General features: G+C 38.2%; 1 protein-coding gene across 4 annotated transcripts in view; it reads right to left on the bottom strand.

Moving 5' to 3' along the window:
- LOC123237444 (transient receptor potential cation channel subfamily C member 4 associated protein) overlaps positions 1–27,808 on the bottom strand; it is a 76,559-nt gene extending 48,751 nt beyond the window's left edge. For all 4 annotated transcript variants that reach the window (XM_044664372.1, XM_044664370.1, XM_044664371.1 and 1 more), the window contains exons 1-6: positions 27,656–27,808; positions 18,301–18,429; positions 12,759–12,875; positions 7,869–7,926; positions 4,545–4,600; positions 3,159–3,287 (exon numbers count right to left, since the gene is read on the bottom strand). In XM_044664372.1, coding sequence (XP_044520307.1) covers positions 3,159–3,287; positions 4,545–4,600; positions 7,869–7,926; positions 12,759–12,875; positions 18,301–18,429; positions 27,656–27,799 — 633 coding nt within the window. In that variant the 5' untranslated portion in view covers positions 27,800–27,808. The remainder of the gene's footprint in view (positions 1–3,158; positions 3,288–4,544; positions 4,601–7,868; positions 7,927–12,758; positions 12,876–18,300; positions 18,430–27,655) is intronic.

Genomic DNA, 27,808 nt, shown 5'->3' with positions numbered 1-27,808 from the left:
CATGACTTGAATATTCTCCCCTTTCAATACTGCCTCTTAACTTCTCTGGCTTCCTTCAAAACTTAGTTCAATTTCCACCTCTACATGAAGGCTTTCCCAGTGCCTCCTCTTTATCATCGCAGTTTCTATTGCCTTCCCCTCTCAAGCTGCCTTCCATCAACTTTATATGTATCTTATATGCACCTAATTTTCATGTTTGTCTCTGTTATTGGACTGTCAGGTCCCTTAGCAAATATCTCTGATAAAGTCCTCATTCCTCATATATACAAAGAACTGAGTCAAATTTATAAAATACAAGTCATTCCCTAATTAATAAATGATTAAAGGATAGGCACACACAGTTTTCAGAAAAAGAGATCAAAAAGAGCATGAATCATGTAACCATGTTAACTTTTCTAAAAATTAAAAATTATTAAATGGAAAAAAATAAAGATAGAAAGTCCTAAATTAAAAAAAAAAAAGATCAAAGCTATCTAAGGTCATATGAAAAAATGCTCTAGGTCACTATTAGAGAAATGCAAATTAAAACAACTCTGAAATACCACCTCATACCTATTAGTTTGGCTAATACAATCAAAAAGGAAAATAATATAAATTGGAGGGGATAAGGGAAAATTGGGATACTAATACACTGTTAGTGAAACTATGAATTGATTAAACCATTCTGGAGAGCAATCTGGAACAATGCCCAAAGGGCCATAAAATCGTATACCACTTGATGTAGCAATACCAGTACTGGGTCTGTATTCCTAAGAGATTAAAGATAGGAGAAAAGGACCTACTGGTACAAAAATATTTTTAGCAATTCTTCTTGTAGTGGCAAAAAATTGGAAACTAAGGGGATGTCCATCAACTGGGGAATGGCTGAACAAGTTGTGGTATATGGTTGTAATGGAATACTATTGTGCCATAAGAAATGACAAACAAGATGAGTTAAAAAAAAACCTGGAAAGACTTATATGAACTGATGCAAAGTGGAGTAAGCAGAACCAGGACAACATTGTATACCATAATGGAAATATTGTATAATGATCAACTGTGACAGAACTAAACTATTATCTGCAAAACAAGGTTCCAAGATAACCCCATGGGACTCACAATGAAAAATGCTATTCATAGTCAAAGAAGGAACTGTTAGTCTGATTTCAGATAAAAGCATTCCATTTTGTTCTTCACTCTATAGTTTCTTCATCAGTTTTTCTTTTATGTGTAATATGTGTCTTCTTTCAAGATATGAGGTATATGGAAATAGGTACTGCATAACAGTACTGGTATGACCTAGATCAAACAACTTACTCAGGGAGGGTAAAGAGAGGGGAGAGAGGTAAAGAATCTGAATCACAAAATGTCAAATAACAATTGTTAGTTGTTTCTACATGTAATTAAAAATATTTTTTAAAAAAGAATGTTGACTCCCTGAGGGCAGGACTATGTTTGCATTTCTTTTTATCTCAAGCACTTAGCATAATCCCTGGCACTTGTGGCTGACAGATTTCCCAGCCTTATCCCTAATTGCTTTCTGCTCTTCTAGAGGTGCTCTAAACTATCCAAAATGGATTGTTACTTACCATCCTTTGGATACATTCAGGACTTTCCTAACTCCTTTTATTTACATTGTTTCCTCTGCCTGGAACACCATTTGGGGTCCCTTCTCATCCTTTCCTTTTTTTTTTTTTTTTAGACCCTTAACTTCGGTGTATTGTCTCATAGGTGGAAGATTGGTAAGGGTGGGCAATGGGGGTCAAGTGACTTGCCCAGGGTCACACAGCTGGGAAGTGGCTGAGGCCAGGTTTGAACCTAGGACCTCCTGTCTCCAGGCCTGGCTCTCACTCCACTGAGCTACCCAGCTGCCCCCTTCCCATCCTTTCCTTTTATAATTCTAGACAGTTGTTTTTGGCTTTTTTTGGGAGGAAGTTATGATATAGTAGAACAAATGATGGATTCAGAATCAATAAGATCTGGATCCACATCCCAGTTCTGTTACATCCTTCCTATGAGACCTTAAGCAGATCACTTGACCTCTCAAAGCCTCAGTTCCTTACTTAGAAAATCAAGAGGGTTGATCAAGATGATCTACAAGGTGACTTCCAACTCCAAATCTATGATCCCACAATCCTAGAACTAATTCCTTTTGGAAACTCTCTCTTCCATTGCTATTAAGAAAGGAAGTAATAGCTGGGTGGCTCAGTGGATTGAGAGCCAGTCCTAGAGATGGGAGGTCCTGGGTTCAAATCTGGCCTCAGACACTTCCTAGCTGTGTGACCCTGCACAAGTCAACCGTTGCCTAGTCCTTACCACTCTTTTGTCTTGGAACCAATACACAGTATTGATTCTAAGATGGAAGGTAAGGGTTTCCAAAAAAAAAAAAAAAAAAAAGGCAGTAATAAGAGCATTGGTTTGAAGTCAGGAAGAGCAGGGTTCAAGTCCCCACTTCAGATCTATACTAGTAGTGTAAATACAGGTTAAGTCCATTCAAGTTCTCTGTACCTTGGTTTGCTAGATGGTATTCAAGGTCCTTCTCAGCTCTAAATTTGGGCTCCCAGGAACCTGAGTCACTTTATCTCTCAAAGGCTCAAAGAGCTCCTTAAGATTTGTTAGTTAAGGGAGTGGGCTAAGTGGTAAAATGGATAGAGCACCAGGCTCGGAATCAGGAAGACCTGGGTTCAAATCTGACCTCAGACACTTCCTAGCTGTGTGACCCTAGGCAAATAACTCCCATTTTCCTAGCCCATGTCCTTCTGTCCTAGGGTTGAAAGGAGGCCAGAAGGTAAGGGTTTAAAAAAAAAAGAAGAAAAAAAGGCACGTTATTTAAGTCACAGAGGAATTGGTGGAGGGTGCTCCCACACCAGGAATCTCCCAGGCCCAGAATATTAGAGAATCTCCAGGGATGCTTGGTCTTCATGATCAGCAGATGACTCGGCATATGGTAAGAATTTGGCTGACTAGTTGTTGTTTGATGTAGAGTTTTTTCTGCTTGAGCACAAGCTTCATGAGAACATGCCATAGCTACCTCTGATCCCAGTGTGCCTGGCACTCCATATAGTGGGTGGCACATCATATGTACTTAATAAATGATTGCTAAATGAACAAATGAATAGATTAACTATAGTCTAAGGTTCACCCCCAGCTAGATGGTCAATCTTGAGACAAAAATTTACCTTTTTAACACCCAGAATGTCTTCAATGAGGGTTGCTGTTTGTAAAAATGTCTTCCTATTTGTCATCAGTGTAAACAAGAAGAGGACAAAGTCATTTCTTTCTGCCAGACGTTTTGTAACTCCATCAGTCTGTTAAAAGGAAATGAAAAATGCTGGCTGAAAGAGAGCCAAGTTGGATAAAGGTTCATAATGCCAATGTACTCTTGCTAGGTACATAAGATTCAATTCTACCAAGATGTTCTTGGACTATATTGCAAGCAAATGTGGCCAGCTTGGCTAGGATGTCACACATATACTTCCTCATTATTCAGTACAGAATAGACTGCTCCTTGTTTAGTCAAATTTAGGTCTCATGACGCAGGATATAACCTCCGACATAAAAAACTGTCATCCTCAGGCAGTGTCCCACACAAGGGTCACAATGCTGTTAAGTTTTCTTTAGTTCTCCTCCAAACAAAGATATAGGAACAAGTCTATGTGACAAGAGCACCTGAAATATTTTAAGAAAATGTAATCAAATGTGTAAAGAAATTCTGTTCAGGAGAATTATCAAATGGAAAACGTGTTTCAATCTAGAAGATAGGACAAATTTAAGCAAATAGACAAATAGTCAAGAGTATCAATGAAGAGTACTCATCTTTAAGGATTATGATATACGAATGCCAGCAAGAAGAAAGGCAGTACAATGCAGGATGACAGAATGGTAAAAAGGAAAGGCTACTGAAAATACTCCCAAGGCCTGCGTTCTACTCCAGGATCTGCCATTTGGTCATGTGATACCAGGCCTGCAAGATACTACAGCCTGTTTTCTCATCTGAAAAATGGGGCTAATAATTACAGCCTTGCCTGTCTTACAGGGTTTGAGAGAGAATCAAGTGAGGAAATGCCTCAGAACGCATTTTGAAAATAGTGGAACTCTTTATAAATGCTCTATAAAAAATCTGTATCATTAAAGAATGGTAGTAAGAGCAGCAATAATAAGGCAAATAAATTCAATTATCTTATTTTGCACTTAGTGGTCTCCTTGGGTGAAGCAAAGGATTGAACAATTCTACTGTCAGAGAAAGGAAGACAATTCATTAATCAACCAAACTATGGGAATTTCTGAAGAACTAGGGACCAAAAAGAATATTCTCAGTATCTTCATATGCTTAGAAATATGCTGAAGAAAAAGATCAAAACTCAGGATCATGGAAGCTGATAGACTTCCATAGATAAACATGGGAAATATTTGTTCAATTCCTTGATTTTAGTGAATTCTGGTGTCTCTTGAAAATATAAAATGGCAAATTTACCAAAATACAACACATTGATTAAGCATTAGAAAAGTCCTTCTCCAGTATATCATGAAGCAAAAATTAGGATACCCAAAGCAGAGATACTTACACAAATACACGTATTATACAAGATACTTAAACAGTCCTTGGTCAGATCGTCACTTACTGAAAGAAAAAAAATTAATAGCTGGTTACTAATGCTGGAATGAACCATTTCAACAAGAGGCTAGGTAGGGATGAAGATTAACCACAATACCAAAAGATAACTTCCTTTTTTTTTTTATCAGCTGCAAAACTCAAAATCCAAAAGGGCCCAAGTATGACTGTGAATAGTAAAGCACATTTAAAAATAAACATATGTACAAACCCCAGTAACCACTAACATCATGCTGTTATCAACCTGAAGGCAGGTACTGCTTCATTTTCATTTCTGTATTCCCAATGCCTTATTATACAGAAGGCAATTAATAAGTATTTCCTGGTCAATGAAAGATGTTTCCTTCTCTCTTTCTCTCTCTGATTCCCATGAGCAGTTTACCTAACGTATGTTACATTAGAGTCTGTGCCAAATGTCTTAATGCCATAATTCTGTTACTTTTGTCCTGACTACTACCCTGTGCTAGAGTTTGGCCTACAGGCCAGGAAGGGAAAGTTCTCTGCGTATTTACTCCCAACAAGAAATTGTGCCAACAATTCTGAATGAAATAAAGAATTCTGATCATCTAGAAATTCATGTGACTATTAGGGTGGACATCAAATCTCTGCCTCTGCCTTCACTCCCCAGAGGAAGGAGCATTAGTGAACTGTTCTAAGAATCTGTATACCTGTCGTAACTCTGGGCTGATCAATGTCACTTCACAATAACATCTTTAAGGTATTTTAAACAGCCTCCATTGTAACTGTTAAAAACAGATTATCAATTCATACAAATAAGATGGACAATGGCCAGCTGATAAGTGATAAGTCCCAATGTTAATTCCTCTTAAGTTCAGTCAACTTCTCATTCCAATTTTTATTCCTTTTAAACTAACTACTCTCAATAATGCCATTTTTGTAAAATCAGTAATTGAGGCCAGGTAGAATATGCCTGTGTCAAAAGATGTGCAGCAACTCAAGCCAGCTTTAGTTCACACACAGCACAACTCATTTCCTTAGAGTATAAACACCACCAAGAAAGGAGTTTTCAAAGAAGAAAACTGCACTCTTGCCACAGGGCCTCTCTCCATATCTCCCTTTTTCATATTTCAACATTTCTGGTTTGGAGTAGATGAAGTCTTTTTATCTTCAATCAGTCACCTTCTAGACCCATGGAAGTTCCAAATATTTGACTAGGAGGTCTACAGAGAAGAAAATAATATATGATGTTCCACTTCAGTCTCTTGTTTAGAAATGGATGCCTGACACAGGAATAAGTCTGCCTTCAGCCCTTAGTGTGGTGTTTGTTATAATTCTAGAAAGAACTAAACGGAAAGACTTAAATGAAAGCCGACAGCCACTTTGCACAAGCTATTCCTTGTCAATTACTGCTATTGCTCCCCTAGGAGAAAACTACAGTGCCTACAACAGTAAGGACAGGCTTCAATATTACCATAGCGATTCCAAACCTCCCCAATAAGCTAGCTCCTTTAGGGTCCCTGTGTTGATAAAGAAAATATCTGTTGAAATAAGCTGAAGTAGGAAACTAGCCTTCCAGGTCTTTTTTTTTTCTTTTTCTTTTTTTTGCTAGTTTGGAAAACAAACCCATTATTCAATCCCTTGGCCTCTCCACATGGCCAAAGTAAGTTTTTCAGCAGAGCACAGCCCAGAAAACACTGATCACTTATAAAAGCCTCATTCCAGATCCTTTAGGAGAAACTTATCACTGGTCTAAGAACACTCTTAGCCTCAAAAAAAAAAAAAAAAAAAAAAAAAGAACCTATAGTAAAACCTTATTATAAAGATCTCTGTTTCACCTCAGTTAACATATATCCCTGCTCAAAAGCCATCCGTGGCTCCCCACTGCCACTAAGACAAAATACAAACTCCTGGGCCTGGCATTTGAAAAGATCTCCACAATCAGGCTCCAACCCACTTCTTTAGTCTTACTTTATATTCCCTATGTTCCAGCCCCTATTAATGCAACTGTCTGCCTCCACTCACTTATTATACAGGCTATCCTACAGGCCTGGAACACTCTCCTCCCCATTTTTGCCTTTTCAATCCTTAATATCCTCAAAGGTTTAAGCTCAAATGCCACCTCCTCTGGAAGGCTTTCCATGACAAGGTGTTTTGCCCACATCAGACTTGCCTAGCATTTTAGTCTAATGTTTCCTTGGCCATTCATTTACTCCCTTATCCTGTAATATACTTACCTGTGTTCTATGCATTCCTCAGGTAGAATGTAAGCTCCTTGGGAGTAGGGACTCGCATCTTTGTCTTTGAACCCCCAGCATTTAACACATGCCTTGTACATAAGTGGCACTTAAATGATTTGTTGAATTATAGTGGATGTCAAATTGTATCCTCCATAATAAATAACATTGTTGTTTTTTCTTTTAAAAAGTTTGCAAAACACTTTAAGTATATTATCTCTCTTGAAATCTCACAAGAAGCATGTGTTTTAAATACTTCAGGTTTATTTTTACAGATAAGGAAACTGAGGCTCTGAGAAGTTAAGTGATTTGTCCATGGTAACACGCAGCTAATGTCAGAAGCAAGATCTGAACTAGAGCTTCTTGACTCCAGGTCCAGGATTCCACAGGATATTTTATGTTGCCTCTGTACATATACATGGTAGTATACAAGAAAACCTCAATTAATCAGTATACTTAGGGAATGCTGGGGAAGGGACAGGAATTCTGATTAACTGAATTTTCTAGTAGATAATAAAGTGAAAAGAGATGTGGGCTTAGAGTCAGGAGGCTGAACTTTTGTTCTGGCTTTTCCATTACTTTGTTGGATAACTCTGAACAAATACTTCACCTCTATGGGCCTCAGTTTCTTCCTCTACAAGATGAAAGAGCTGGACTGAAGGATCTGACGTGCCTGCCAATGCTATGCCCTCCAAGAGCAGCAAAAGGACAGGATTTCCCTGTCACGTAGGGGACAAGGCTTGGAATCGACCGTCCCATATTTCAGCCCTATCAGCTGCTACATAATCTCTCCTAAGGACCTGCACCTATGGGGAAAGGAAATCAGTTATTGGTAAGTTTTTTTTAAACTTTTAAGTTCTGAATAGTTAATCCTATTACCTATAAATACCATTGTCAAAACATGAATTTTTTTTCCTGAGATAATACAGGCTGAGTTTAAAAGCAATGAATTCTCCTTCCTCCTAACATAGGACTATCATTCTCCCAGAAAGTCATAGGGGCTAAGGGTGTTAGCATTTTAGAATAGATGTGGGGGAAAGCACAACAAACAAGGGCTTAAGAGACAATGACGGCTCACTTACTTTTCTGTTTCTTTTTCTGAGTAGTAAGTGTAGGTCTCATAAGAATTTCCACAAGGAGCTATTAAAAAAAGAATTGAATTAAATCTACAAAGTCATTTCAAAGTACAAGTTATGGCCTAGTGTTGTCTGTGTCAGCTCAGGGTTCAATACGCTCTTCCCAGGACTTTAAGACCCTCCCACACATAGCCAGGACACACAAGAGGCAGTGGACAATGGAATAACAATAATCCATCACATTTGTCTCATGTTTTAAAATTTATACTTTTAACTCTGTTTGGCCATTTCATCCTCATAACAACTCTGGGAGGGACATTTAGCAGAGAAAAATATCCTCAATTTTACAAATGATAGAACTGAGGCTCATAAAAGTCAAATGATCTGCCCAAGATCACATGACTAATAAGGGGAATCAGAAAAGCTGACTTCTAGTCCTGACTCCACCAAGAGTAACAGTAAGTCATTGCTCCTCAAGGTGCCTCAGTAAATCCTTGATTTAGATATCAAATACATATAGAAATGATATAAAAACCCATTTATAGAATAAGGATATTTGAGACTAGATGACTTCTAGGATCCCTATCATAAGGTCTCACTTTTGCTTTCACAGTGATATTCAATGCTACCTACAAAAATGGCCAAAGAAATTACTGGGAGTTGTAAACCACACTTAGAAAATCACCATTTGCTCCCTTGCCAGGCTTTATCTGCTTAAGTCCCTTTCTTCACTATATAGCTTAGACAAGACCTCTCCTATGAAGTGGTCTCTGGATCTCTGTAAGCTAGACCTTATAATAGTTCCCTCCTCTGATGTTCTAACACTTAAGAGCCTTATAAATGCCCGTTTTATGTTTTCATTTGTTACCATTGCTCTCTGTATAACATGTCTTCTAGTCTCTATCAGAGCATAAACTCTTTGAAAGCAGGGACTATATCTTATTTATCTCTGTATCCCCAACTAGACCTAGCCCAACGCACTGAACATAGTAGGCACTTGGTAGATGTGATAAATGAACCAACAGGATATCCTTCTGCACTGTTCCCCCTTCTGGTAATAGAAAAGCTTCAGCTTAACTCAGACGAACTCCTTGGGATCAGAATTTTAACTTCCGCCCTAGAAGACAAATCAACATTCCTGAGATCGCTTCAGAGATGGATTTAGCAAAGCAGCTCCAACACCCTGAGATGAGAGAGAGCTGTGGCAATTAGTTGCAGACTAAGATGAGAGTATCTTCAAAAGCAGGCAGCTGATTCAGCAAGCAGGCTCAGCAGGAAAGAAGGTCAGAGAAGTACACGCTGATCTGGGGAAAGGCCCAAATTCCAGAAATGAAGAAGAAATTCTGGTGAGACCAATATAGTATTAAGGGAGTCAGGCAAAGAATAAACCCAAGACAGCTAGATTGAAATGTTGCTATGTCCCTGTGGTAAAGGCAAGGTCCCTTCTAAACAATGACACATTCCCATTCATTATAATGGGAAGAGCACTGCACAGGGAGTCAATGTTCTAATCCCAGCACTGTGTGTGGGCTACCATGACCTGAGGCAAATCTCTACACCTAAAATGAGGAAGCTGTATAATCTCTAAGGTCTCTTTCAGCTCTAATGTACTGATATTTCTAAGACTTGGTGTTAGTGTCTCCTTCCCTTCTACTGTCTTCTCTCCTCTCTCCACTTCTCTCTCTAACTATACTCAATTCTAACTGCCATGGGGCTGAGGAGGAAAAGATACACATCTCAGAAGGTTGGAATGAATGAAGCCCAGGAGGAAAGCATATAAGAAAAAGAAAACCCAAAACAAACAAAAGAAGGTTCCCATCAGCACTATAGGGGGACAGTCCACCAATTTTGGGCTCTATATGGCACTCAGCTCACCAGGGACTGAAGTAGTGTGTACATGCCCTGCTGGCTCCCAAGGCATAGGCATACTCTGACAGCATACAAAAATGAAGCTAATATTTTGTGATATTTTAAATGCCTCATATTTCAAAGCAACTGCTATGTAAGCAACTGCCTAAAGGAGAGTTTATTGATGTGACCTTTATTACTTACAATTTCAATGGTTTCCCTGCCCTTGATGTAATTCACAGTGACTGTTCTATATATAACTAGGGCAAAACATTTTACAAATCATAGCATATAAAGAGCTGAAAGAGACCTCAAGTCAAAGAGTATAACCCTCATGTTCGAGGTGAGGCTCCTGAATTTTGGAGGGAAAGTGAGCTGCCTAAAGTCAGACAACTAGCTAGTGACAAAGTTAGAATTAGAACTAAGGTCTTCTGACTGCAAACCTAAACTATTTTCCTCTATATCATGCTGCCTTTATCAGGGTGACACAGAGAAAGAACAATGGTCTAGAAGCCTAGGGGTTGAGATGGACAATCCCATCAGCACCTAGTAGCTATTCTATAATCTTAAAATAGACGAAGTGTATAGGAGACAACAGGGCAGCTAGGTAGTTCAGTGGATGCAGTGAAGATCTGAGTTCTAATCTGACCTCAGACATTTCATAGCTGTGTGATCAAGAGCTGTGTGTTTGCCTCAGCTGTCTCATCTATAAAATGAGCTGGAGAAGGAAATGGCAAATCACTCCAATATCTTTGCCATGAAAACCCCAAATGAGGAGGTTCAGATGTGACTGAAACAATTAAACACAAAAGTAGGAGAGCATACTAGCAGCCTAACCCACTATCCTTGTCAAAGTTGCCATTTCCTAAGTAAGTCCTTGCAACCTGGAGTGGCAGAGTGACCCCCCACTTGGTTGAAGAGCTGAAAGAATCATTGGCCTTCAAATGATATTCTTGTCATTTCACTTTTTCTGGTATCATTATAAAGGATTCTAAGACTCAAAACTAAAATCAGAGAATGGAGCTGACAGCCCCATACCCAATATAATAAAAAGGCTCAATAATTAAGTAACAACATGGGCCAAAATTTCTTTCTCTAAGGAAAAAAAAATCACTTCCTTCAGCATAAACCCATGGACACCTTCCCTTTAAGAGTTAATAAAAACATGACCTTTGAAATATGTGATAAATTAAAGAAATTTTATAAGGATAACCATGTTAGCAATAGTAAATGAAAAAACTAACTGTTGATATTCAAGTAACAATAATCTTTGGAGAATTCACTGTCATATATCACATTCAATTTCCCATCTCCATGCCTTTGCATCCCATACCTGGAATACACTTCCTCATGACTTCTGCCTCTTGAAATCCCTGGGACCCCTTAAAACTCAATTCAAATGTTACTTCCTTCTTTAGGCCAGTCCCAGTCTCCTCATATATTAGTGCCATTCCCCTAATTCTGCCTTGTATCTATTTCTGTATGCTGAGCAAATGAGAAAGTGACAATGTAATACTGGAGTAGATAACTACGGAGGAAAAAAATTCTAGGTATAGTCAGATACATACCTTGGATTTAAGAAAAGTAGATTTCAAAATATTCAGACTTTTCCCTGAAAAGGGCTTCATAATTTCTATACAGAGCATGCATAAGATGATGATGTAGAACCACCAGCTATAGGAGATCTTTTCTTCCTCAAATTTCTCACAGCATTTTGCTTGGACCCCTCCTCTACACTTTTCACATTCTCCTTTCATCACCCCCACTCCCCACCCCAGGTCCCCTTTCCCACTTTAAAAACCATCTAGTCCAACCTTCTCATTTTACAGATGAGGACACTGAGTTCCAATGGGGTTACGTGACTTGCCCAAGACTACAGAGAAGTGACAGAGGTGGAATTTGAACCCAGGTTTTCCTAACACCAACTCAACTCCTATCCACCATACCATGCCGCTTTTCTTTATTCATGGTTACTTGTGTACACCTCCATAAATCCTTTCCCTCCCTAAATTAAAGTGTAAGCTCATTAAAAGTAGAATCTGTGTTGTATCTATCTTTGTCTCCCCGGTTCCCACGGAAAGGCCTTTACATGTAACAAGCATTTCATGACAAAACTGCTTAACTCCTATTTAGCTGTTGTTTTTTCCAATCCAAGAAAAAGACATTTAAATTGGAAAGATGAGAAAAATACTGTTAAGAGGAAAATGAAGTCCAACAAGTGAGAAGAACATGGGAGGAGAGCACCTAACACCTCAAAATGACTTCAAGTCTCCAGGTTGAAACAAATTCATCAGGTCAGAGACAGGAAAGGTTACTTACAATGAATGATTTTTAGGGGTCTCTTCCAGCCCATATGATTCTAATTAGACTTCTGCTGCATAAACCACTTAAGCTATTGAAAATGTACTAAGAGGTAATTATATTGCTTTCTATCCATTTTGTAAAGTGTTCTCTAGAATTTCAATGAAATTTTTTTTTAAAGCAGCATGACATAGTAGAGAACTGGTACCTGGACAACAGACATACATAGTCCATCACTTAATCCACTCTCTCGAAAGTCTCTTTGGCTTTATAGGACCTTCCAGAGCAAATGTTCTGCTGGTACAGTCACTTCCATGCTACGATGAGATACAAAAGGAAGACTACAATCTAATAGAGGGGTTAAAATGCATACAAAAATAACTTTATTAGACAAAATGGGTTAAGTGCAAAAGAGTAATCCAAAATGCTATGAGAAATTGGAGACAGAGAGTGATCATTTCCAGATAGAAGGATCAGGGAAAAGTTTCCCAACAGGTAGTATCTTGAGTAAGGCCTTGAAAAAAGGGAGGGATTTCAAAAGAGATAGGAACCAAGATCTTTAGTTTCTTTAAATGGTATGCAAGGTCACTTCTATAATGTTATATATTCATGCGCTCCAAAGACCTACAGCTAAAGCTATTCATATTTAAAAGATATAAGCTTAAAATTGTTTTTCTCAAATGAAATTTGGAAATATCTTCATGTCCAACATAGTTCCTGACACCAAGAAAACCAAAACAAACTTACATCTACGCCTCCAAACAAATCAAAAGTGTACGTGTTGGGGAAGGTGGATTCTTGGGAAAATTTTCTTTCTTCTGTAACAAACACCATAGCTTCCATAGAGAGCAGTGGAGAGATTTCCTGTGTGGGAAACAGAAAGTTAAAAAAAGTCTTTTGATTCTGAATGACCATTATTGGTAACACAAACCCTATATCTAATAGCAGCATACATTAGATGGTGCTTCACATGCACCATCCCATTTGGTCCTAACTAATTCTTTCAGAACCAAAAGTAATATCTCCACTCACTTTTTCATCTCAGATGAAAAAAGCTGAGACTCAGAGATGGCCTACTTTTGCCTCAATGGACTGATGTTAAGATCTAATGATATGATAATGTGTTTTTTTTCAAACCTTTACCTTCTTTTTTTTTTTTTAAACCTTTACCTTCCATCCTAGAATCAATACTAAGTATTAGTTCCAAGGCAGAAGAGCAGTAAAAGCTAGGTAACTGGGGTTACTTGAATTGATGCCCAGAGAAGTTATGCCCAGGGTCATAGATATAGTTAAGTAACAAAGCCCAGATTCACACCTAGATTCTCTGATTCCAAATCCAATACCCTTTCCAGTTCAACCAAGCTTCTTCTCATTTCTCAGTAGGAAGATTCAAATGCAGGCATATCTCATCTAATATTAAGTGGTTTCTTGAACACCCCACTTCAGACAATATGATGTCATGAGAGTTATTTCCACAGGAACAATTTTGTAAGCAGCAAGCCAACTCACACCTGTAGGAGTTAAGATTACTAGGGTTCAAATGCCAGCTTGAATGGTTGTTAACTACCCCACTTGCATCTCAGGTAAGAGGCAAATGACATTATAGTGGGGTTTTGTAATGTGATAATGGGGTTAGGTTAACATGTACTATGTACGTTGTCATTGGAAATGATGCTGGTAAAAGGACTACTTTGCAGAATGTGCCTGTTTGGGGCATCCTTAGCAGTAAACTCAAGCTGAGCCATCAGCCACTAGCTGCAAGGGATAATGGCCTATTCTAGCCTTTTCTTCTCTCCAAAACTGAATTCTCAACTAAAGATGAGCAGGGTATAGATTTCTGCAAAGGGATCATAGAATCTTTTTTTAAACAGAAAAGCATTATGCTTAGTACTTAGGATACAAAGACAAAAGTGAAACAATCCCTGACTTGAAAAAGCTTCCTTAAAGAGGAAAAAAAGTTTTTATTGATGTCTTCTTTCTTCTATATCATAATTATATCATCATAATTACTAACTCTCAGAATCTTTCCCCCTCCTCCTGTCAGAGAATCATTCCAAATAGCATTTTTTTAAAGAGGAAAAAACCCCAGCACAACAGTCTAATATATTAAATCCAAAAACATTAATACCTATAATGTCTGTGGACAGGTGTCCTCTCATATATTTGTACTTGAGTACTTCTTGATCTTTATTATTATGTTACATTTACTTTGGATTTTTTGGCATGTGATTTTTCTATTTATGCTTTTGTAGTTATTATGTAAGCTGTTATCTAGGCTCTGTGTACTTCGCTCTGCATCAGTCCATGTAGATTTTTCTATGCTTCTCTATATTCATCACACACATTACTTCTTTCAGTTCAGTACATTTGACTATGACTCCATTTGGGATTTTCTTGGCAAAGACATTAGAATGGTTTGCCATTTCCTTTTCCAGCTCATTCACAGATGAGAAAACTGAGGCAAACAGGGTTAAGTGATTTGCCCAGGGTCACATAGTTATGTGTGTCTGAGGCCAGATGTGAACTGAGGAAAATGATTCTTCCTGACTCCAGGCTTGGTACTCTATTCACCATGTCACTTAGCTTCCCCTATCATTTCTTTTAGCACAGTAATACTCCCATTACCTTCATGTTCACAATTTATTTAGCTATTTCCCAAATGATGAATATTTACATCATTTCTAATTCTCTGCTATTATAAAAAGTGCTGCTATAAATAATCTGGAGTATATGAGGAATTTCTTCTTATCAATGGCTTCCTTGGAGTATAAGCCCAATAATGGAATCTCTGGTTCAAAGTATATGGACATTTTAGTCATTTTATGAACATAATTCCAATCTCTCCTAAATGACTATTCTATTTCAGAGGTCTTATCAATAACATATCAATGTGCCTTTCATTCCACATCCCCTCCAAAACTGACTACTGCCATTTTTTTTATTACCTTTGCCAATCTGCAGGTTGTGAAGAAAAATCTCAGGATTGTTTTGATTTGTGTTTCTCTTATTATTAGTGATTTGGAGTGTTCCTTCTTTTGTTCATGTAGTTATTTTGAGAATTGTTTTTTTCATATCCTTTTACTACATATCTATTGGGGAATGGCTACTAATCATATATATTTGTTAGTTATTGATATAACTTGGACATATATATCTGGGATAGCTAGGTGGTACAGTGAATCAAGTGCTAGAATTGGAATCAAAAAGATTCATCTTCCTGAGTTCAAATCTGACCTCAGATACTTACTAGCTGTGTGAGTGTAAGTAAGTCATTTAACTCTATTGCCTTTAGTTTCTTCATCTATAAAATGAGCTAGAGAAGAAATAGCAAATCACTCTAATATTTTTGCCAAGAAAACTCCAAATAGGGTCACAGAGGGTCAGACATGACAGAAAGCAACTAAATAACAATAAAATATCTTGGATACTAAAACCTTATCAGGGAAATTTGATACGAAGATTTTTCTTCCCCCTCAAGTTCCCTTATGATAGGTGCAATTAATTTGTTCTGTGCAGAAACAGTTCTATTTCATGTAATAAAAGTTATCTATTCTATCGTTTTTAATTGCCTCAATTTCTTATTTGGTTAAGAAGACAACTCCTACCACTGGTGTGAGAGGCATATCATCTAATTTTCTTCTAATTTTTTTATACGATGATCTTTCATATTAAGGTTATATAGCCAATTAAATGTATTATATATAGAACATAGTGTAAAGTGTTAAGTTTAAGCCTAATTTCTGCCAGATGGCTTTCCAATTTTCCCAGTAGTTTTCATTAAATAAGGAATTTTTTCCTAGGTAATTTATGTGTTCCACTTTATCAAACACTGAGTTATTAAGTTCCATTGTTTCTGATTCTCCTTTGTCTAGTCTGTTCCACCAATCAATTAATTTATTTTAAAGCAATACTAAATGACTGATGACTGCTGCTCCATTAGCTGGAGTTTTGGAATCTTTTGGTCTTTTCATCATTTCTCTTGATATTCTAGATCTTGTTTTTCCAATTAACTTTGTTATTATTTTGTCAAATACTATAAATATTCCTCTTGGTAATTTGGTCAGTAGAGTATTGAAAGTACATATTAAATTTAGTAATATTGTCATTTTTATTCTATTGGCATGGCCTAGCCAGGAGCACTGAATATTCCTCCAGCTATTTAGGTAGTTCTTTATTCCTCTAAGGAACACTCTGTAATTGAATCTATTCAAGTCTTTTTTTGTGCTTTGGTGGGCTAGAGAATCACAGAATCTTAGTCATGAAAAGAGCTTGAAAGATCACCTTGTCCATCTCACTCTTTGGTTCCAAAATTCATCCTACCACATCTCTAACAAGTGCTATCAGAAATCTTCCTTCTTTGTCCTCTCGTAGATAATGTTTATCTAGTACCTAACACATTCTTACAGACGTAAACATTATATGATGCAATATCAAAGTTTAATCTCAATATAAGTTGCACTGTTCAGTTTGGACATTAAGATAAAATTATAAGAAGAGTGTCCATCTTCAGCTGGAATTTTATTGTTCATTTGTTTTAGTCATGTCCAACTCTTTGTAACCCCATTTGGAGTTTTCATGGCAAAGATACTAGAATGGTTTGCCATTTCTTTCTCCAGCTCATTTTACAGATAAGGAAACTGAGGCAAACAGGGTTAATTGATTTGTCCAGGGTCACACAGCTAGTCAGTGTCTGAGGCCAGATTTGACCTTAGGAAGATGACTTCAGGCCTAGCACTCTATCTACCGTACCTCCTATTTTCTCTTTGGAATAGATGGTATGAATTAAAAATCCCAGACCTGGCACAAAATTTTCTAAAGGTAACTAATTCCATTATCTCTTCTTCCTTTCACTGTAACTAACCACTGCCTTTCTGTCAGAGTCACCCTCTCAAATGACCAAAAGACAAGATTCTTTCCTCTGCTAAAACCAAGTGCTCCCAAATACAACCAAAGCCCTGAGCCACTACCACTTCCCCTTCCTCATCCTTTCCAACACTTTCCTGAGCTGTATCTCTTTTTAAAAAAGTTAGGGGCTACCTTACAACAAGGAGATTGACTTGGTAGGGTTTGAGCTGAGGCTCGACTTTTCAACATTGATATAACTGAAAGAATCCAAGACTGGAGCCAGAAGACTTGGATTTGACAGTCAAAGCCTCCATTTACTAGCTATGTACCAGGGCTTTACCACTTTACCCATCTGAGGCTCAATTTTCTAAGCCAGTGATGGGCAAACTATTCCCCTCCGGCCAGATCTAGGCCATAGTTTGCCCATCAATGCCTTAAGCAATTCGAAGTGATGAGCAAACCATCACTGTTCTAAGCTATAAAATGGGAATGTTAACACTTAAACTGTTTACCTTATAGGTTGTTTTGAGGATCAAAAGAAATCACATACCCTTGCTATTTTATAAACTGTAAAAGGTTATGTAAACATCTATCATCTTTAAAATGTCATTTGTCTGGAAAGACCTTGTAGATTTTAAAATTAATATTCAATATCTCCAAAGCATAATATTTATAAAGATTTATTAATATTTAACTAGAGAGCTAGAGAACACAGGGACCGCTCACCACTCACATGGAAGAGAGAGCAAGAGGGTGTTACCCAAAACTTATATACAATCATGTAAAAGACGCATGTAAACAGAAAGGAAAAGGGAAGTTTGGGGCGAGCTAAGAATTCTGGGAGATGAAGTCTAAAGGATACAAAATTTCCACTTACACAACCTCCATGAACTGATGCAGAGTGAAATAAGCAGAACCAGGAGAACATTATACACAATAACTAAAACACTGAGGGATGATCAAATGTAATAGACTTTGCTACTAATAGCAATGCAATGATCCAGGACAATTCTGAGACATTTATGAGAAAGAGCGCTATCTATCCACAGCTAGAGAAAGAACTGTTGAGGTAGAAATGCAGAAGAAACATATGACTTATCATTTGTTTATATGGGTATATGATTTGCAGGTTTGGTTTTAAAAGATTATTCTATTACCAAAATGAGTAATATGGAAATGGGTTTTGAGTAATAATTTAATATAATAATATAAACCCGGTGGAAATGCTTGTCAACTCTGGGAGGGGGGAAGGAAGAAGGGAGGAAGACAATATAAATTATGTAACCATGGGGAAAAATGTTTTTAATCTTTAAAAAAATGTCATTTGTATTATGAACAATCACATACCCCCTAGATATCAGAAGCATTACAAACACAAGTATAAAAACAGGATTAAAAAGATGTAATCAGAATGAAACCTCTTCCAACAGACTATCTAAATTACCTTGAGGATGCTTTGGCACTTAGAAAAATCGCTGTTGGGTTGGCTGTTCACATAAAGTTTTTGAAGTAACAGAGGGATCCCATTCCATTTGGCTTGTTTGTCTCTTTCTTTCAGAAAAGCCTCTGTGATCTGCAATAGAAACAGCAATATGAATGTTCACTCTCCAGACAGACGCCCCTGGCAAAGACAGCAGGGAAGCATTCCTTGCTCAGGCAGTCCTGGAATAAGACAAACAGTTCAAAGAATTTCTTTTTTTTTGCCATTTGTGTAAATAAATAATAATAGTTAGCATTTATATAGCACCTACTATGTGCCAGGCACTGTGTTAAGATGCTTTACAAATATTTTCTCATTTGTTCCTCAGAACCCTGATAAAGAGTTTTCTATCCCCATTTTACAACTGAGGAAACCAAGGCAGTGAGCAGTGACTTGCCCAGAATTTCATAGCTAATGAATATCTGAGGCTGAGTTTGTCTTTCTGGCTCTAGCTGCAATACTCTATCCACTGTATCATCTAGCTAAAGTAAGAGAATGGGGTGGCTTCAACTGGGCAAATGTTGGTACAGAAACAGTTGATCAACTAAAGTTCTGCCCCTACTTATACTCTAAATGCTATTTGCAAATTTTATTCTTAAAACTTTTATAAGACAAAATTTCAGGCCTAGAAGTGACTTTAAATATCCTCTAGTTCATGCCCCCATTTTACTAAAGAGGAAACACAAGGGCAGAACAAAGGAAGGCATTAGTTCAAGGTCACATAGTGATTAGGTGACAAAGATTAAAACCCAGATCTCTTCATTCATTCCAGATAAATACATAAAATTCATGTTTAAGAATAGGTTCCTAATGCAAAATTCAAGACCTATTAAAGTCAAGTAAGCTTGTAGAAATGCAAATACATCTTAATTTATTAAAAGATATTGTCAGGGGAAGCTAGGAGGTTCTGGGTTCAAATAAGACCTCAGACATTTCTTAGCTGTGTGATTCTGGGCAAGTCACTTAACTCCCACTGTCTAGTCCTCACAGCTCTTCTGCCTTGGAACCAATATTACTATTAATTCTAAAATAAAGATAAGTGTTTTTTAAAAAAAAGGTACTGACAGTTTAAGTCAAGGCATAATATCTTACTTAAAAGAATTAATCTATAACTGAAATATAAATAGGATTATTGATTAATCGTCCTTCCATGAACTCTGATATGACTCAAACATTTACTGAATGCAAGCAGCTATGCTAATTAGCACCAGGGAAACAAAAGGTCCAACTAAAGGAACTACTAAAGGGTTTACTTTAATTTTTTAAATTTTTAATTTTTAAAAAACCCTTACCTTCAACCTCAGAATTGATACTGTGCATTGGTTTCAAGGCAGAAGAGTGGTAAGAGCTAGATAAAGGGAGTTAAGTGACTTTCTCAGGGTCACCCAGCTAGGAAGTGTCTGAGGCCAGATTTGAACCTATGACCTCCTGTCTCTAGGTCTGGCTCTCAATCCACCGAGCCATCCAGCTGCCCCAGGGGCTTACTTTACATGTTCTATTTATAATGTTCTTTTTATGCATGTTATGGCCCACTTGCCAAATAAGAAGATCCACATGATATAAGCACTGGACTTAAAAGGGGCCTGGTTTTGAATCCCAGTTTCTTAAATCCTCTGGAGTCACGGTTCCATTATCTCTAAAATGTGAGGGTTAGATTATCAGTAAGGTCTCTTCTTTTTTAGCTCTAATCTTGTAAACAATCCCCTAGCTCCTTGGCTTCACCACTATCTATTTCCCACTAGTCCTATCCACGGAAGCTTAGACTAATTTCCCAGATGTGCTTTGTACCCTTGTTCATGACATGCTTTCCTGACTGGAATACATTTTAAGCTCCCCTGGCTTTCCCTATCAAAATTCTACCTTTTTTCCAATTTCTACCTCATATGCCACCTCCATGAAATAGCCTATGGAACCCATGGCCAGCAGTAATTGGTCTTTTCTTTGAATTCCTATATCATTTTGTTTGTAACACACTATTTTGTATCATTGCTCTACCTACTGCACTACCTCATTGCCCCATATACCACTTTGCATTATGGTTCTCTGCTGAACACATCTTACCTTTCCACCTAGACTGCCAGCTCTTCCATCAAAACCAGGACTACATTACATAACCTTTTGTACTCAAGCTGCGAAGCACAGAGTCAAATAAATATGGGCGACAGTAGCTGAATAACTTAATAAATTCCCCTTTGGACCATGGTAGGCAAGGGGAGCTATTGGAAGTCCTTAGAAGGACCACTTCACAGCATAATCCTACCCAACAGAATCTATAGATGGTATTGTGAAGCACCATCATAAATCCCTAGCAACTAATGGAAAATGAAGAGGTTCACAGAACAATGTACAATACTATAAATGGAAACCCCTGAAGAAACAGAAATGGAATTGCTCAAAAGCATTAACAGAAAGCTTCTGGTAGGGGTTTCTCTGTACAAAATTATGGTCTATCTAATTGTTGCTCTCCCCAAAAGGGCATGAATAGGATGGAGGAATTTTCATATAAGAATAAACTAAGAAAATTAAGACCTCTTTAGGCAGGAGAAATAAAAGCTAGAAGGAGATATAACTAAAATTAATAAGATTAAAATATATATATATATAGGATGAATACAGATTTGCCAGAACAAGAGGCCCACTTTAAAACCAAAAACGAATAGTTATATTGTACATGAAAATCATTCAATTTTATACAATAGTAATAAACATATGGAACTCACTACCCTCATATAACATATGTTCAAGAAAATGTAGATATGAACATATACCCATAATAGATACAGAAAGGTTTTTGGAAATTGGTTACAATGCTTATCTTAAGGCTGAAGTCACAACCATACTTTCTTATAAATCAGTCAGGAATAGGATGGGAATAGATCACATGACTTCTTAGAGCATCTTCTAACTAATATCCTATGATCCTTTATTCAAAGAAAATACTAGTTAACACAGACCAATGGAATGAACAAATAATTGTATTTCTGATCTTATCATTTTGGGGAAGGAAAGAGGTAGAAACAGTTGCAAATTCTCATTATCAGGGATAAACTGATAGCCACAAAAGGTCAAAGTGGGTGGGACTGATGAGATTATGATTCAATTCAAACACATTAAGTGTTTACTGTGTACTGGGCATAGGTAATAAAAGGATGAAAAAGGGGACAAAGTCTCTTCCTGTTTCAAAGAGTTTATTTTTGGAAGCAGACATATCTCAAATGAGGCTCATTTTTTGGCAGCTGAGGACTCTGACTTGCTCCTAAGTAGAAGTCCTGGCACCCTATTCTGAAAGCCAGTCCTGGATCTCTAATCCTAAAATTACTCTGCTTCATTCATTCATTTGGTGCTTACTAGGAAGCATTGTGCTACATGCTAGAAGAAAAGGATAAAGAAGGCAGTTCCTGTACTTAAGTAATTTATAATCTAGTTAGAGAAATAAGGAAAGGAAGAAGGGAAAGGGAAAGAAATAAGCATTTAATACAGTCTATTATGTACCAGATACTGAGCTAAACAATTTTTACAAATATTATCTTATTTGATCCTTAGGACCCCGCTACAAAGTAGGTGCTGTTATTATGCCAGTCTTACACTTAAGGAAACCCAGGCAAACAAAGGTGAAGTGACTTTGCCAGAGTCACACAACTAATAAGTATTTGAGATCCAATTTGAACTTGAACCTTCCTGATTTGAGGCCCAGCACTCTATGCACTGGGCCACAGCTGTCTCTAAGGTATAAGGTATAAACTTGTGAACTATTTAAATAACAACATAAAGCAATAAATATATGATTTAGTGCCAAAATGAATGATATAGATAATAAGGCCCATAGGTATGCAAAGGAGACAGATCATTGTGGGCAGAAGAGAACTGAGAATAACTCATGAAGAAAGTAATACTTGAGCTAAGCTTTGAGTGGTAAATGATAAGATAAGATTATTTTACATTTACATACTGATTTCATTTACAAAGCACTTTACAAACATTATACCACTCTATCCTCACATTAGCCCTGTGAGGTAAGTTAGTACAAAAATTATCCTCATTTAAGAGGTAAAGAAAGGGGGCATCTGGGTAGCTCAGTGGATTGAGAGTCAGGCCTAGAGACGGGAGGTCCTAGGTTCAAAGCCGGCCTCAGACATTTCCCAGCTGTGTGACCCTGGGCAAGTCACTTGACCTCCATTGCCCACCCTTACTACTCTTCCACCTAGGAGTCAATACATAGAAGTTAAGGGTTTAAAAAAAAAAAAAAGAGATAAAGAAACCAAATTCAAACTGAAAGTGCAACACTGCATACCCAGGTTGTACTTATGCCATTTCATAGAGCCAGGAAACTGAGGTCCTTTACTATTCTATTTATCCACTTAGAAAAGTAGACAGAACTTTAAGCAAGCTAGTTCAGACTAGCTTGCTGAATAAGCCAATGACCAGTTTATGTGGAAGTTTCAGATACTTTCTCCTAAAGGCTATCTTCTAATAAAAATTTTAAAATAAACAAATAAATAAATAAATAAATGCTATCTTCTACTTTGAAAAATATAAAAACCAAAGGATAGCTTTTCTCTTTTACTATCTGACCTGTAATTCTTAACTTAAAAATCTAACAGGAATAAAATTAACTAGGGCCATTAGTGTCTAAAACTAAAATATGTGCCTGTTACTCCCCCAAACTGGTTTCCCTCCTAACTTCCCTATTTCTGAACATAGTACCAATTACAGAATTCTCCCAATCATCAAATTCCAAAACCATGGAGCCTTGATTGGTCTTTTTTTTCCTCAGAATATCCAATTGGTCACAAAATTCTACACATTTTTATTTTCCTCTTCTTATGGGTCAAAGCTTCTTCCCTTATGATCCATTCCTACCACCAAAACACTAGCTTAGGCTCTTATTTCACAACTATACTATTTTAATAGCCTCATAATTGAACTCCTTCAATCTCTTCCCCTCTAATCTGTCCTTCACATAACAGTGGTTATTCTCCTAATAAATAGATCTATCATGGTTCTGCTTATAAAAAATTTTTTTTTCAATGATTCCCTACAGAATAAAGTTCTAATTCCTCTACCTGACATTTAAAGGATGTTTGGCTGAAGTACAAGACCTTGATAGGGAAAGCAATGTCACAACTAGGATAACTGTCTGAGTAGCCAAAAGGGGCCTAAAAAGATGAGTTGGAATCAGATGATGATAGGTTTTAATGACAATGAGAAGTTTGAATTTTAATCTTTAGGCATTAAGATACCACTAAAGCAGAAGAGTGACACCAGTGGATCAATGCTTTAGGATAATCCATTTGGCAGAACTGTAGAAAATGGTTAGAGAAGTTAGAAGACGGTGGTAGAAAACAATTAGGAGACTATTATAATAATCTATGTGAGAGATGATTGGGTCCAGAACTAGGATAACTGAGTAGCCAAAAAGGGCCAGTGCAGGAACACAATAATTATTTACTTAAGTAAATCAATTATAAAATGAAACAAGTTCAGAATAGAAGGTCAGAGAGACAAGCAAAGGTATAAGGAATTTTAAGTCGGATGAGACATAAAGAGAAGACCACAGGAAGCAATCCCATGGCCAATCACTGTGCACAACACAGAACTAAATGTCTTTATGTATCAATTGAGGCAGATCACATCTGCTCAAAACCCTTCAATATCTCCCTACTGCTTTAGCTCTCCACAATCTAACACCAAAATATCCTTCCAGATTTCTCTCATAGTACTTCCCTTTCAACAGTCTTCTTTCTCTCCAAACTACTCACAAACACTTGAACCTGTAACAAGCATGACTTCAAATCCATGTTCATCAGTTTCCCATACCTATGCCATTCTCTGCCTGTTAAATTCCTATTCCTTTTCCAAAGAATAATTCAATTACTATTTCATCCATGAATCCTTATCAAGTATTGATCAAATCAAGTCAACAAGTATTTGTCAAGAGTCTACTATGTGCCAGGCACCATATCCAGAATGTGCTGGAAATACAAAGAAAAGCAAAAATTTCCCCTGCCCTCAAAGTGTTCACAATCTAGTGGGGAAGACAACATACAAACAACTGTAAAAACAAGATGTATACAAAGGATAAACTGGAGACAATCACAAGGGAAAGACACCAGCATTAATGTGGACCAGGAAAAGCCTCTTAAAAGGTGAGTATTTTACCTATGACTGGAAGGAAGACAGGAGGCAGAGAGAAGAGACAGAATTCCAAGTACATGGGACAGACAGGGAAATCTCTGGAGTCCAGTGAGTATCCTGTCAGTCAAGCAGCAAGGAAGCCAAAGTCAATGAATCACAGAGTATGTAGAGGAGAGTAAAGGGCAAAAAAACTGGAAAGGTAGAAGGCGTCAAGTAAAAGGCCTTAAAAGCCAAACAAGATTTTTTTTATTTGATCCTGGAAACAATTGGGAGCCACTAGAGTTTATGGAGTAGTGGGAATGACATGTTTGTTCCTATGCTCTACAAAGATTAGTTTATTTGCTATTCTTAGACTGGAGTGGGGAGATTCTTGAAGTAAGGACTAATTAATCAGCCCTGAAGGCTAATGTATGAAATGATGAGAATTCTTAAGAGGGTAGTGACAGTGTCAGAGGGGAGAAGGGAGTATATATATAGAGATCTTGAGAAGGCAGAATGGATAGGGCTTGGCAAAAAATGGAATGGGAGAGAAAGGTGAGCAAGGAATTGAAGATTCACCTAGGTTGCCAGCCTAAATGACTAGGGAGATGGTGGTGTCTTTTAATAGGGAAGTTAGGCAGTTAGAATAAGATTTGAGGGGAAGAATAACAAATTCAATTTTGGACATGTTAAGTGTAAGGTGTCTATGGTACATCCAGTTAGAGATTTCAATTGCTAATTAGGGATGTAAGACTTGAAGATCAGAAGATAGGTTTAGACTAAATAAATAGATCTGGGAATCTGGAATTCAGAAGAGCTGATGAGATCACCAAGTGAAATATAGTAAAGAAGGAGCTGAAGGCAAAGGACAGAGCTTTGGGGCCTCCTCAGTTAGTGGGTGCAATTGAGACCAAGATCAAGCAAAGGAAAGTAAGGAGGAGTAAGAATAGCATGTGGAGAACCAGATGAGAGAGTAGTGTCATGAAAACCTAGAGAGGAGAATGATTGACAGAGTTAAAGGGAGCAGAAAGGTCAAGAAGATGAGGATTGGAAAAGGCTTTTAGATTTAACAATTAAAAAATCACTGGTAGCTTTGGAAAGGGCAATTATAGTTGAATGATGTGGTCAAAAACCAGAGAGTTAAGAAAAAAGAGAAAAGGAAATAAAGAACTGAATGGAGATGTTCTTCTTAAGGAGTTTAGCCACAACAGAAAGAAGAGATAGGAGAGGATAGCTAGAAGAGATGGACCACAGAACAAGTGAGGATTTTTTTGAGGATGGAGTTTTGAAATATGGAAGTGTCTGTAGGCAGCAAGGAAGCAACGGTAGATAAGGAAAGATTGAAGATTAGTGTAGGCAATCTCACCAGGCCAATAATGATAACAATAACTAACTCAAAATTATATAGTATTTGAAGAATTACAAAGTGTTTTCCTCACTACAGCCTCCAGTGTAGCAAGTAATGATTACAGAATGATAGTACTGGGAAGGAATTTAAGGATTACTACATCCAAACCCTTCATTTTATAGATGGGGAAATTGAGACCCTGAGAATTTTACTAAACCAAGAATCAATACAGCATCCTTTTCACCATAGTATGATTCATTCAGATTTCACATAGAACATTGCACCTCTTGTCCATTTATCCACACATTAGACATCCATATTTGCATCTTAACCCCTTTACAAGATAGAGTCCTCAAAGGAAAGATTGTTTCTTATTTATCTTCTCCTAGTGCCCAACACAGCACACAACATATAGTTTGTGCTTTAAGAAGTTGTCTAAAGACCCTTCCTTCAGTGCTACTCTTTTTCAAACTTCAGCCTGTACTACAGCTGATGATGATCACCCATGGGATTTAATTGCCAGCTCTTTACTGATAATTATCAAATCAACCTTTTCTTCCCTAGTCTTTCTGCTGACCACCAATCTTGCATCTTCAACTGCCTTTCAGACATCTCAAACTTGGTACCCAAAAGAAATCTTGAACTCACCATGTTCAAAATGAAATCCATTATCTTTCTCCCTAAACTCTCCTCCCATAACTCTCCTATTAATTTCTAGGGCATCACCATCCTCCCAGCCCCTCAGACTAGCAACCTAGTAGTCATCCTGGATTTCTTATTATCTCTTATTCCCCATATCAAATCTGTTGCCAAGGTATAGTGATATCACCTTTTTAACATTTCTGGTATATACCCCATTCTCTCCTCTCTAATGCACTCCCACCACTATAATGAAGGACACACACACTTGCTACAGTGTTCTAAACCTTAACACTCCCCCTACCTCTTCTATCCAGTGACAATGGTTACCTGGCTGTTCCAAGAGCAAGATCCTCCACCTGTTGGTTTTGGCCATTTTTGGGGGGGTATCCCCATAACTGAAATGCTCTCCCTCCTCATCCTCCCCTCCTGGCTTTAAGTCCCAATTAAAATCTCATCTTTTACAGGATGTCTTTCCCCATCTTCCTTATTCCCAATCTGTATGTGTGTACTTGTGTGCACATATTTATTTGCTTGTTGTCTTCCCATTAGATTGTAAGATCCTTGAGGGCAGAGACTGTCTTTTGCCTCTTTTTGTATCCCCAGGGCTTAGCACAGTGCCTGGCACATAGTAAGTGCCTGGTAAGTTTACTGACTGTCCTGCATCACTACTAGGATGTGGGATCAAAAGAGGGTGTGATCCCTCTGGGGTCACTTTCCCAATTCTCTCTGAAATTATCAGTTTCACTAACGATCCATCCACCTCTACCATCCAGATGTTGAGTAGGCTCTAGGCCAAGGCAGACAGGTCGCCTTCCCCGCCATCTCTCGGGGTTGGGGTTGGGGTTGGGCCTGGGCCTGGGCCCCCAAACTAATCCTGCCTCAAGTTGACAGAAAACGATGTGCAGGAAGATTGGGCCTGCCCTCCGCTGCCTTGACTAGGCGGGGGAGGGTCCCTGAGCTGCGCGGACTGACCGAGTGACCGGCGGACCCTTGGGGAGGCCCTGGCCCCAGCCGTGACGGACCGGCCCGCCCCTCCCCAGCCAGGCAAGCAGACAGTCACGCGCCGATGCTGACATCCCGAGAGGCCCGTCCAAGGCCCCGCCGCGGCCGCAGTCCCGACCCTAGAGCCGGCTGACTGACTGACTGACGGACAGACACACAGACTACCCTGGGCCCGCAACCTAGGCCCCGCCCCTTCAGGCCTGTCCGCTCTACCTGCGCGCCCCGGGCCAGGCCCTGGCCCGTCACCTGGCCCTGCCGGAGTTGATCCAAGATGTTCCCGGAGCACGGCCGGCCTCCCCAGCCCCAGGCCGCCGCCCGCCGCTCTCGGCCGGCCCCGGGAACAGCCGCCGCCGCCATGGCTCCTCC

Source organism: Gracilinanus agilis, chromosome 2 (assembly GCF_016433145.1).
Source record: "Gracilinanus agilis isolate LMUSP501 chromosome 2, AgileGrace, whole genome shotgun sequence".
NCBI classification, from domain to species: Eukaryota; Metazoa; Chordata; class Mammalia; order Didelphimorphia; family Didelphidae; genus Gracilinanus; species Gracilinanus agilis.
Note: the sequence above shows the minus strand (reverse complement) of the source record. Positions and strands in the feature narration are given on the sequence as shown.